A 12487-nucleotide genomic window follows, 5' to 3' on the forward strand; every position below is an offset into this window, starting at 1 on the left:
GGTCAATGAGATCTGAATTATGTGCCTCAAGGGCCAAATGAAGGGTGTGTGTGTGTGCTAAATCACTTCAATTGTGTCTGACCCTTGCGGCCCCATGGACTGTAGCCCACCAGGCTCCTCTGTCCATGGAATTCTCCAGGCAAGAATACTAGAGTGGATTGCCATTTCCCACTCCAGGGGACTTTCCCAACCCAGGGATCGAAACTGTGTCTGTCTCCTGTATTGGAAGGGGCATTCTTTTCCACTAATGCCACCTGGGAAGCATAAATGAAGGGTATTGGGTCCAAAGTGTTGCTTTTATATAAAAATGCTTCTAAGTTTATGGGGGTGGGGAAGCTCATCTGGACAGGATTTGAGTAATCCTGAATTCCTGAGTTCTTATTAGTTGTTCTCATTATTATGAAAACTGTTCAGTGTTCAAAACTGGTGGGAACTGACTTGTGTGGTGTGACTAATAATGCCGGACATCTGTACAAACACAGACCACAAAAACCTGTGCTACAGTTCTGCTGAGTTTCTTTGTAGAGTGAGTCTGCTTATGGGCACCATGCCCATGAATACGTCTCTCTTCTCAATTCTTAGAAAACATGCAACTCAGTACTCTCCCCTTGATTCAGAGCTCACTGCAGGCTCGCCACTTACTGACCCGGCCTCGCTGCCTCTTAATTGTTCTAATAACTCTTGATGAACATGTACTATGCATCAGGCACGGTGCTAAGTACACATGTGCTGACTCATTTAAGACTCATAGAAAACTTATGAAGGAAAGATTATCAACCTCAGTTTGATCGAGGAGTCCAGAGCGATTAAAACACTAGCCTAAGATCACACAGCTAACCAAGGGCTAGAGCTGGGCAGTGGTCTTTCTAGAAGATGTGTAAGGTAATGTCAAAGTAAGGATCTTCTCTCTGTCATTTAAATATACTGTCTGTAAGGATCGCAAACTTAAACATTTTTAAAACACACTTTAGCTTGGTACAAAGAATATTACCATTACTTTGAAAGCACAATTCCCTCTGGATAATTTTTACATGTTTACCTTATCCCATGATTCTCCCTTATAAGCTACAGAGAGGGCACTTACACCTCTGGACTGCTCCATCATATGCCATGGTCCTCTGACCAGTATGGCAACAATTGGGGTCTTATCCCTGAAAACAGCATGGCTTCTTCAAATTTCCTTGACCATATGCACCAAAACTTCTTACTTTCCTTATGCTACAACTAAAGACATTTACATACTTCTATTAAATATAGTATAAATAACATAAAATATGAATATTTTGATTTGTGTCTGCTTCTCTTATGAGACTATACACTCCATAACAGCTAGTCCTATCCATGGGTATCTAAGTGCCATATTCATGAGTGAGAACACCTAGCCAAAAGCTGCTGATCAATCATGCAAGACCCACTTTTTTTTTTCTTTTTTTAAAGAAGAAAGGGAGAAAAAGGGAAACAAAAAACAAGTCTGGTCATTCACATTGTCATTTAAAAACTACCGACAGTCTCAAAGGTATAGGACCGAACAGGTGTTATATATTCAGTTGTCATGTAAGTAGAAAAGATTTTGCATTCAACCCTGATGATAGCAATTTAACCTTCCCAACGTAAATAATTATCATACTAAACAAATTATACAAGGCAACTACTTTCAGACCTTGACCAAAAGGCAATGCAGGAGTGTAATCCCTGGGAGAGGGAAAATGCAAGAGATGAGACCCACAACTGTCCCGACTTGCTGGATGGGTGACAGCTTTTGACTTAGTGGCCTCACTGCGATAGGAAATCAGAGAATGAAGCTTAGGGCTGCTGCCTTAGCTGAAGGCAGGGCGGTTTGTGAGGCAGGGTTATTTTGGGGAGAGGAACTGTGCAGAAAAGAAGTGCTACAAGTGTCTGGAGGAGACTCAATCATTGGTTGAATAATAAGCTATACATGCATAGGGAGAAACTTCACAAAAGCTGGCAATAAACAGTGTCCGGGAAACCATGACTTAAACAAAGACCCTAGCAGTCAATTCAGAGACAAAGAAGTTCTGACAAGCAAGAATGGAGAGATTTTCTAGGCATTCAAGAAATAGCTCAGCGACCCCATGCCTTAGAAATAAGGCTACTCTCCCTCCACCCTCTAAGAAAGCTTAAAAAAAAAAAAAAAAAAAAAAAGCCTAGGAAAGAAGAGAAAGCTGATCTGCTAGGAACTGAACTAACTGCCTATCAGAATAAAATAGTCGCTGAAGGAATGCTACAAAATCCAGATATTCAACAACATAATACCTATAATATCCAGCATATGTTCAAAAATTACTAGCTATCTAAAGGAAGATGTGACCCACAATCAGGAAGAAAAAAAAAAATCAGTTAATAGAAACCATGATGGGATGACCTACATATTGAAATTTGAAAACAAGAACTTTAGATACGCTATTGTAACTATATCCAAGAGCCAAAAAAGAAAATATTGTCATAATGAATATGCAGATGGAAAATCTCAGCAGAAAAATATAAAATATAAAAAGAATCAAATGAAAATTCCAGAACACAAAGTACAAATTTAGAAATGAAAAAAATGCACTGGATTCAATCCCATAGAATGGATAGCACCAAGAGTGAGCCCTATGTAAACTATGGACTTTGGGTGATATGAGGTGTCCACGAAGATTCCTCCATTGTACAAATGCACCACTCTAGTGGGGGATGTTGATAATGAGAGAGGCTGTGCATGTGTGGCAGGCAGTGTGTGGAAAATCTCTGTCTATTCACCTCAATTTTGCTGTAAACCTTAAACTGCTCTAAAAATATAAAGTCTTAATAAAAAAAATTAATGGAAAAAGGAAAACTTACTGGAAGAAAAATTTAGCAGATGACAGAAAAGTCAGGGAACTTGAAAATAGGTTGAAATTATTCATCTTGAATATTAAAGAGAGGTTGGAAAAAAAATTAACAAAACTTCCATGATCTGTGAGACTGATTTTATCAATAATATATGTGGGATTATTATGTGTGTGATTGTACGTATGTGTGATTCTTAAACTTACATATCCAAGAAGCTTGACAAACAAGAAAACCACTCCTAGGCGCATCTTATTTAAACTCCTAAAACAGAAGTAAATTTTGAAAGGCACGGGGCGGGGGGGAAATGACTCAGTACATATAAGGAAAAACATCATATAAATGCTGGCTGCCTTTTTGTCAAAAACAATAGAAGCAGGAAGACAATGGAGTGACATCTTTAAAGGACTCAAAGAAGAAAACTCTTGTTAACCCAGAATTTCGTATCTAGTAAAAAGCACCTGCAATACTGAAGACAAAGACATTTTTCTATTAAAAGAAAAAGAATTTGTTGGCAACAGATCTGCACTACACGAAATGCTAAGGAAGCTCTTCAGCCAGAAAGGAATTAGCGCTAGACAGAAACTTGGATTTACAAGAGGAAATGAGGAGTAACAAGAAATAATAAATATGTGGGTAAATGGAAAATATTTTTTTCCCTTCTTTTTAAAAGATGGGCTTAAGCAATAATTTTAAGACTGCATTGTGAGGTTTATAACCTCCGTAAATATATATGTCAGCACAGCACAAAAGATGGTTATAGGCAAGTGGAACTATCCTGTTGCAAGATTCTTACATTGTTTCTGAAGTGCTGCAACATTAAATAAAGTTACAAGTTAAGATGTATATGGTAACTCCTAAAGCAACCACAAAATGTCAAGAGGTGCTGTGGAAAAGACAACAGAGTAATTAAAATAGAGCACTAAAAGTCGATCAATCAATGAACACACAAGAGGGCTGCAAAGGAGGAACAGAGGATCAGTAAGCATGTGGTGCCAGTAAAAAAATTGTCGGCCTACATCTAACCAAACCGATAACTGTTATTAAATACAAAATGGATGAAACAGCCTAATTAATGAAAATAAGGGACTAGATAAAATAGCAGGGCCCAACTGCATCCTGTCTATCAGAGATATACTTTCAAAATAAACATAAGAAGAAAAACAATATATATGAAAAGAGTAAATATAAGAAAGGCTGGCTCTACCAATGTCAAACAAAATATGCTTCAAAACAAGAGCTCTAGCAGAGTTAATAAGGAATATTTCAGGAAGATGTAAAAGTCAGTTACTCAGGAAAGATATAACAATAATAAATATATAAGTACTTAATAATAGAGCTGCTAAGTAGGTGAAGCAAAAACCTTAGAACCAAAACAAGAAACAACCAAACCCACAATCAAAAGGAAAGATTTTTAATGCCCCCTCTCAGTAAATGATTAAAAATTTGACAAACAATGTAATAAGAACAGAAGATCTGAAAGTTACCAACAACTTGTTTCAAATTTCAGAATGCTACACCTGAAACTTTAATATTCATAAAATGTCTCAATAAATTTCACAAGACTACAGTGTATGTTCTCTGACAGTAATGGAGTTAATTTAGAAACCAATAATAAGATATCTAGAAAAATCACATGTTTTTAGACAACAAACAACCCACTTTTATATTCCCATGAACAAAAGAAGAAATCACAAGGAAAATTATTTGTAAAGAAATATAATGGAAACACAATATATCAAAATATGTGGAATTCAGCTAAAGCTGCTTATAAGGAAATTTATACCTTTAAGTGCTTATTTTAGAAAAGAAGAATAGTTTAGAGTCAATGATCTAATTTTTCTACCTTGAGAACTTAAGAAGTTAGAACAAGTTGAACAAATTAAACCCAAGGTAGACGTAGGGAAATTATGAAAGGTAAGATTATAAATCAATGAAGTACTAACAGAATTTTAGAAGTCAAAAATCACTTCTTTGAAAAGATTAATAAAATTCTTAGTAAGAAAGACCTTAACATATATAGTGTCTTCAAATTTTTCAAATCCAATGGGTATTCAGAATTTTAGATCTTAGAATATTTCTGTCCTATAAATATTATATATTATATAATATCCTCAATGAGGTATGAGTAGCACCCTATAGTCAAACGCATTAATATTTCTTAGTGAAAGGCATGCCTTAGTGAAAGACATACCCACTTTTAAAGGGTAAAGATTATAAATAGCCTCATCAAGTCAGGTTTTGGTGGCAAAACGTCCCAAACAGATTGGATTTTAGAGGTTTTCCTTTTGATTTCTGAATTGCAGCATTGCTATTGTGGGTTTGTATTAAATTGGTTACTCTTTTTTACAGAGAGGTCTTTGATGCTCTTGAACACATGAGAGTGTCCCATTACTAACTTTTAAGGGACGATCCTCTCAGCCAAGATCACAGGATGAATTTTTTCCTCCGACAGCATCCATGAGACTAAAGGGTCAGAATATTTAGTAAATCCAATGACGCTTATAGTGACCTCTGCCTAGGGAGGTAAGTTTAGCCTGTCAGTTGTGTCCGACTCTTGCGACCCCAAGGACTGTAGCTCACCAGGCTCCTCTGTCCATTGGATTACATTTGGGGAAAAAAAAGGACATCAGACTTCCAGAAAACTGGATTCTTCTTCATGAACAAGGATAGAAATTTCAGAGAAAGAAGCATATTGTCCCCCAACATATAATTTTATAGTAAAATTTAAAAAAAATCATCAAATTTCCAAACATACAGTAGTAAAATAGTGTTATACACAACAAAACAGAAGATATCCTTGGAATTTTACACAGCCAGCACCTGTATTTTCCATTTTAAAATTCCATTTTTTTGTCAGGCAAATTCCATGCAGAATATATTTCGAGTCAACAATGAAAAAAGCTTAAGTCATCTAAAAGTAATTTCATGCCTTATTGAAAACTATCTTAGCAGAAAATTTATTACCCCAATTAAACATCATCTCCAGCTGTAGGGAAATCCAATTGTGCAAGCCTAATTATTTAATTCTCAGGAAAATCATAACAGGAAGAATAGTAAGAGAACAGAATTAATAGTGGTGATTGCAGAAGTTTCCTTTAAAGCTCATGCAATACTCCTAACAGAAGCTAACTGGAGCCATGCATGCATTAAATCAGACATATGTACTTACTATTACTGCTACGGCTGTCATTCCTAAGGGAGCTGGCTGCAACAGGGGGTAACAGAAATGGTTTTGTGACACTGACTCTGGAATCTAAATAGAAAGCAATAATGCGTCAGTGTTGCATGGCGATGTACATAAATTAAAGAGTCCTCAAAAGGTGAAGTGCAATATTAGAGTACTTTCCAGGCCTGCTTCCCAAATCTTGATTATTCAGATCCTATTTATTTTATACTGGGTCCTGCTATTCTATTTTTACTAAGAAATTCACCAAAGTCACCTTACAGGACAAAGATTCACTGCCTACACACGCTGATAAATGTAAATAATGCAAACAGTCGGCAATTGGTCACTTTTTCAAAATAAGTAATGAAATTAAAATTTTGTATCATAAGGATGGTAGCGGGGAGGAAGTCTCAGTACAGGGTAAGTGGTGAAGATGAGAATTCATGACTCAGAGTTAGACCCCTAAGGAAAAGATTTGAGAAGGGGACATTAAGAAGACTGGAAGTGAAAAAGAATATAATTATATATTACTAGTAAATATCAGGTGAAAATGAGTGACTATCTCATATATCATTTATTCATGCACAATTCTGTACTTTGAAGATGGTTAAGTGTTGTCTGGGCTTGAACACCAACAAATATATAACTTTTTTTTCCCTTCTTTTGCCACTGATATTTGCTTTTATATTAGACATACACACACACATGTCTTTTTCTAGCTACATATATATTTGAGTCAGAAGTAGATTCTTACCTACACATAAAAGATTCAATCTTGCTTTTTACATTTATTTTAGGAATACTTGTATGTCTTACCTTTTTCAGGACTTGATGTTGAGGAAATCACACATTCACTCATTTTAGAAGCCACTATCTCCAAGTCCTTGAAGGCATCGATGGATTTGTTAAAAATTCCAAAGAATTTCTCAGGAGTAAACTGCCTGGGTTCTGGGTTCTTGGATGATTTTTTTACATTCTAGAAGAAGAAAAAAATAAAAAAAACAAGATTAGGTTTTTCAAATAGCCTGCAGATTTAACTAATGTCAAAGTAATAGACTACAAATATGTCCTTGACAGATTCAAGTGAAACTGACACTTTTAGACAGCTTTTTAAAGTAACATTGTTAATATTTTAGGAACATTATCTATTGAGTTAAATTTGAATTAGATTTTTAAAGTCTTTTTTTGCCTCTCCACAGGGCATGCAGGATCTAGTTTCCCAACCAGGGATCAAACCTGCGCTCCCTGCAGTGGAAGCCCAGAGTCTAAAACCACTGGACCACCAGGGAAGTCTCTAGACAACTGTTTTACAACTCATAATTCAAACTGGCACTATTGGACAAGTGATTCTATGCAGTTCAGTCTGGGACTCAATTCCGGATAAAAGGAAGAGGGTGGTGGTGAGGGTGAATAAGGTGAAAGCAACATCATAACAATGAAATAATCCTAACAACAAATTACAAACTGTTCTCTTTAGAGATGTTCATTAAAATCATTACTTCTCATTAAAAATATACACAACACATGCTCCAAATATGCACTAATTAAAAAGTCTAATGATGATAAATACTGGCAAGGACATGGAGCAGAGGGGGTCTCTTATATACCAGTGGAATGACATAAATTGGCACTTTGATATTAGTATGGTTGGACATGCTCCCATCCTGTGACCCAGAAATTCCACTCCTAGATAACTATAAGGAAACTCTTGCAAGATGTACCAGGAGGCATATTAAGAAAGTTCTTGCCAGCAGTGTTTATAAATTCTTACACCAATCAACAGGAGAGTGGTTTAATAAATAGTGGTATATTGAATCAATGAAATGTTCTATGAACAGTAAAAAAAAAAATCAACTACAACTTTAATAATCAATGTGGATATCTTATAAACATAATGTGGAGTGAAAGAAGCAAGTCTCAAAAGCATAAAAAGAGTATGATTTTTTCTATAAAATCCCCAAACAAGTCAAAGCTATATTTTAGGAATTCAGAAATATATGAAAAGTGAAAGTCGCTCAGTTGTGTCTTTGCGATCCCATGGACTATACAGTCCATGGAATTCTCCAGGCCAGAATACTGGAGTGGGTAGCCTTTCCCTTCTCCAGGGGATCTTCTCAAACATGGTTATCTATCAATAAATGCAGGTAATAATAATTAGAGTTAACACCTATGTACCACTTACTATGTACTACTCTAAGTGTTTTATATATGTTAACCTCTGAAACAACTGAGAAATACCACCTGATATGAATCTCTTGGGTTCTAGCCAAAGTGCCACGGTTAGTAAATGTACACTTTTTGGGATCTGGAATGCTCTTCTGGATAAATTGTCATTTATTGACCAATTAATTCATCTTTCAGGCCCTAGGGCATATCTTATTTTCTTCATGACACCTTGTCTGGGATACTTTACTTTTTGTGACCTCTACTTATCATTGCCATTAGTATTTCATTCATACTGATATGATAAAAAGGGATGCTAACGCTAAGATGTCATTGATTATAAGATACATTCTGATTGGGAAATTAGAAAGTAAAACAGTAGAAATGATGAATTATAGTGATTAGGTTACTGGCATTATGAGAATTTTAAGATTGGAGAGCACAATTGGGATGGAGGTCGGGTCTTAGTGAGTGACTGGAATTTTGAATGGAGACAGAGTATTTGACTATTACTATACAGCATCATGGTTAAAGCCTTAGGTTTGAACTTCAAGAAGGCCTGTAGGCTAAACCTTGGCTTGTGAACTCTATGCCAAAACAGGTGTCCCAAGAGGTCATTTATTATCTAGACACAGTGTTATAAAATTAAAAAAAAAAAACTGTTAACATTTTACTTTGCCAAATATGGGGCTAAAAATTCATCATTATCATGCAACATCAGCTCCTCTTATTGTCCCCATTTTATGCATAAAGAAGGGGAGCAAAGCTATTACTGAACAAAGCCAGGGTTTGACCTCCAGCATCTCATCCTTAATCTCTCGTGGGTACATGGCTTCTTTAATATGCTTTGAACTCAAAGCACTGCCAGACCCATACTCTGAAGTGACAACTAATCATCAAATGACCCAAAGACGTTAAAATGCACTTCTTTGTTGTGATATTATTACTATAGATAAGAGGTCAAGTGTTCATTATAGGCAATTTTCCATTTAAAGGTAAATGAACATTGGTAGAACCTTATCCATGAAATAAAGTCAGGGTTGTTTTTATAAGTGCATTGTGAATACATTTTATTTTTATATTAAGTGACAACATTTAATTGTCTTAGTATACATTTCAGTTGTGATATAACTATAAATATTTATTTTCTGTGCTCATCTTAAAAATTTTTTAAATTAAAAATTTATAAATTAAAAATCTCACAAACACGTCCCCACCCCTGCCACCACCAATCAGCCATAGGTTACAGAGACAAGTAATAAAAAGCAGTCCCAATACAAAGTTACCTCAGATGAGTGTTCTTCCATGCACTCCACAAGGTCATCAACTATTTTCACAAGTTTGTCTATGATGGAATAATTACTCAAGCCTTCAGAAATATTTGAAAACTTGTCCAGAAGATCCGTCAAGCTGACTGACAGTTGTTCCACCATCTCGCTTATCCAACAATGACTAGGCTGTAAGAAATTAAATGAAAAGAAGACAAAGCACCCGTTTTAAGTACAGTCACTGATTGCTGGACAAAAGCTTTCCTGATATCAGAACAGGTTAGTTCTTAGGTTTTGTTTAAGTCATATCTAACAGCTGTTTCAAAATTTCCAAATGCATAAAGATCAGAGGAAATTGTTGATGGTAAAGATTTTTGCCCTTCCATGGAAATAAAATTACAACAGAGCCCTTGACAAGGTTCAGATACTGTGAAATTCAATTCTATGGAAGCATATTTATTTCTCACTTACTGTATTCTGAAATGAATTTTAGACCCAGAGAAATTAAAAAAAGTTATAGTGGGAAAGATTCCTATTCTTCAAAGAACTTCCAGTCTTTTGGGGAATTGGAATATGAATCAGTGGATCAATAATAGCTTATTTTTCTCAAGATCTTGATAGATTTCAAAGCCTCTTCATAGCTGAGTTTCTGTGGGTGTTAAAAAAAAAAATAGCACTGACAGAATGTGGTCTGAGAGAGAAGCACTTTTGTTTTAGTGGCAGGACCAGCTGCAGAATTTGTGGGGCTAGAAGCTCAAGCCTTGGAGTCAATCAAAACTGGGTTCATTTCTGGCTGAGAGAATCCTGACAAGCTACCTAAATTCTCTGAACCTCATTTTGCCCCCCTGTAGAAAGGGGATAATAGAAGTAAGGTAGTTTTGAGGAGATGAGGTATATAATTTGAATGTAAGTTTCATGAGGGTAGGGTTTTTAAATAATTGTGTTCCCTGTGGTGTCCCCAAGACCTAGAATAGTATCTGGCATGTGGGAGTTCCTCAGAAACTAGTTGCTTAACTGATATAGAAGTGAAAAAAAAAAAAAGTGAGAAGAAATACTACATAACAAGGGTCCCACATTTTCTGGAAAGGGCTAGATGGCAACTATTTTCAAGCTTTGTATGCTAAGAGGCAAAAATGAAGAATATTGTGTAGGTCCAGTTATATAAGAGAAAATGAATTGCCACCCATTCTTGTTACTGTTTAAAATGTAATGATTATAAATGGATATAATTTCTTCTGCATAATTAATAATTTAGCTTCTTTTGTAACACAAGTTTAGCAATAAGAAGAATGGAATTCTTTATTTTGGGTCAACATTTTTGTTCACTTAGGGTTAAAAGCATTCTCTATTATCAAGTAGACTGTAAACATTCATCTGTAAAAAGACAAACTTAAAAAAATTTTTTTCATTTATTTTTATTAGTTGGAGGCTAATTACTTTACAATGTTATAGTGGTTTTTGTCATACATTGACATGAATCAGCCATGGATTTACATGTATTCCCCAAGACAAACTCTTTTGTACATGTAATATCAGCAACAGACTGGATCTGGTCTATAGAGTGTAGTTTGCCAACCCCTCTTATACATTGCTGCAGATAAATAAAGGTTTAGATTATTAGGGAAAACTTTCATAGTATATTAGGATGAATTATAACATTTTTAAAAATGAATGTGACACCACTTAAAATATAATAATTGAAAATTTACATACTTTGTATATTGTAATAGTCTGTTCTCTCTTATAAAGAACTTTGAAGTCTAGGTTCTGATTTATAATTTTAACTGTTAAAATGTTATAATGAAAAAAATAAGATAGATATTAGACAAAGGTAAAATGGTCTTGGCTTCTTAAGATCTCACATAATTTTAAATTATTTCTATTGTAATAAAAATACATAATCAGAGAGGGTAATCGATGCCATGTAAAACAAGTAAAACCCACTACACTTTGTTTTTCTACTTAACAGCAGAATATCTATGTGGGGGAAAGTCATGTAAATCGTGTTTTCTAAATTATATAAGAGAGTCATTTTATATTTATTTAATAGAACAATTTCAATTAACATGACCCAGCCAAAGAGGAAACTGGTTTCTCTACAGATAGGTACGTTGCAATTTCTGGAAGCATTAAATGCCATTCAAAACTTTTAGGGAGTGTTGGCTCTGGCTTCAGATAAGTAGAATAAACAAACTCCTAGTGGGAATTAGTTCAATTTGGCCATTTCATTTGACTCACCAAGCAAGTTCTCAAAGACTAAGTGTTTCCAAAATATGCTGAGAATGAACTCTTTGTTATATAAAATCGGTGCTTATCTAAAGCACATGCAAGTTCATATTTGCATCATTAACAAGTCTCTTTACAAGCTGTCAGTCTTTCTTTGGAGGCTGATTGCTCTGCCAAGGTTCCCTCCATTTAGACAGCAACCATTGCCTTTAGATAGTCATCCCTATCAGCAAGGGGCAGATTTCCTAGGATGTGGGAAACAGTACATTCTGTAAATACTACTTTAGTAGTATTTATATGGTAGAACAGCCTTCACCTATTAGTTCATCCCACTGAAATTGTGCAAATTTTTCCATGGCAAGTACAGCTCATGTATTAATCTTTTCAAACTCTGTCCTTGCTCCACTTTATGAATAAGCTCGCCTGTCCTTCTCTCTGATCCTCTGACGTATAGGAACCAAAATCAAATTCCCCTATTCTGAATTAAGGTACTGTGGTCTGTGCCTTAAATGAACAGGTTGTTTTTTCTTTTTGCTTTCTGTCTGTTTGCTGCTTTTTTTGTGGTTAAAGCAGAGAGGAGCTTGTTGATATGTTTCTTAGTTTTAAACTGGGAACTCTGGGGTGCTTGCTGTCACTTCTGTTTATCTCTATCTTCAACTGAACTCTATGTTTACATTCCTCATTCAAGTTCTTATTTAGCTATGACTACTTGCCCCATGGCCACCCACCCTTGTTTTCACATACCTAATCAACAGTCCAAGCAATCAACTTTTCCCAGAAACATTTTCAACCCTAAACCTGTAATTTCTTACTGTTAAATCATGGAAATTCT

At 35.3% G+C, this 12487-nt stretch overlaps 1 protein-coding gene across 2 annotated transcripts in view; it reads right to left on the reverse strand.

Annotated features, from left to right (window-relative positions):
• Positions 1–12487, reverse strand: part of KITLG (KIT ligand) — a 97123-nt gene that overhangs the window by 17806 nt on the left and 66830 nt on the right. The window contains exons 4-6 of one of the 2 annotated variants that reach the window (XM_043880828.1): positions 9448–9618; positions 6815–6974; positions 6002–6085 (exon numbers count right to left, since the gene is read on the reverse strand). In XM_043880828.1, the coding sequence (XP_043736763.1) occupies positions 6002–6085; positions 6815–6974; positions 9448–9618 (415 nt within the window). The remainder of the gene's footprint in view (positions 1–6001; positions 6086–6814; positions 6975–9447; positions 9619–12487) is intronic. The other variant, XM_043880830.1, reaches the window with a different exon arrangement.

Source organism: Cervus elaphus, chromosome 3, assembly GCF_910594005.1.
Source record: "Cervus elaphus chromosome 3, mCerEla1.1, whole genome shotgun sequence".
Taxonomy (NCBI): domain Eukaryota; kingdom Metazoa; phylum Chordata; class Mammalia; order Artiodactyla; family Cervidae; genus Cervus; species Cervus elaphus.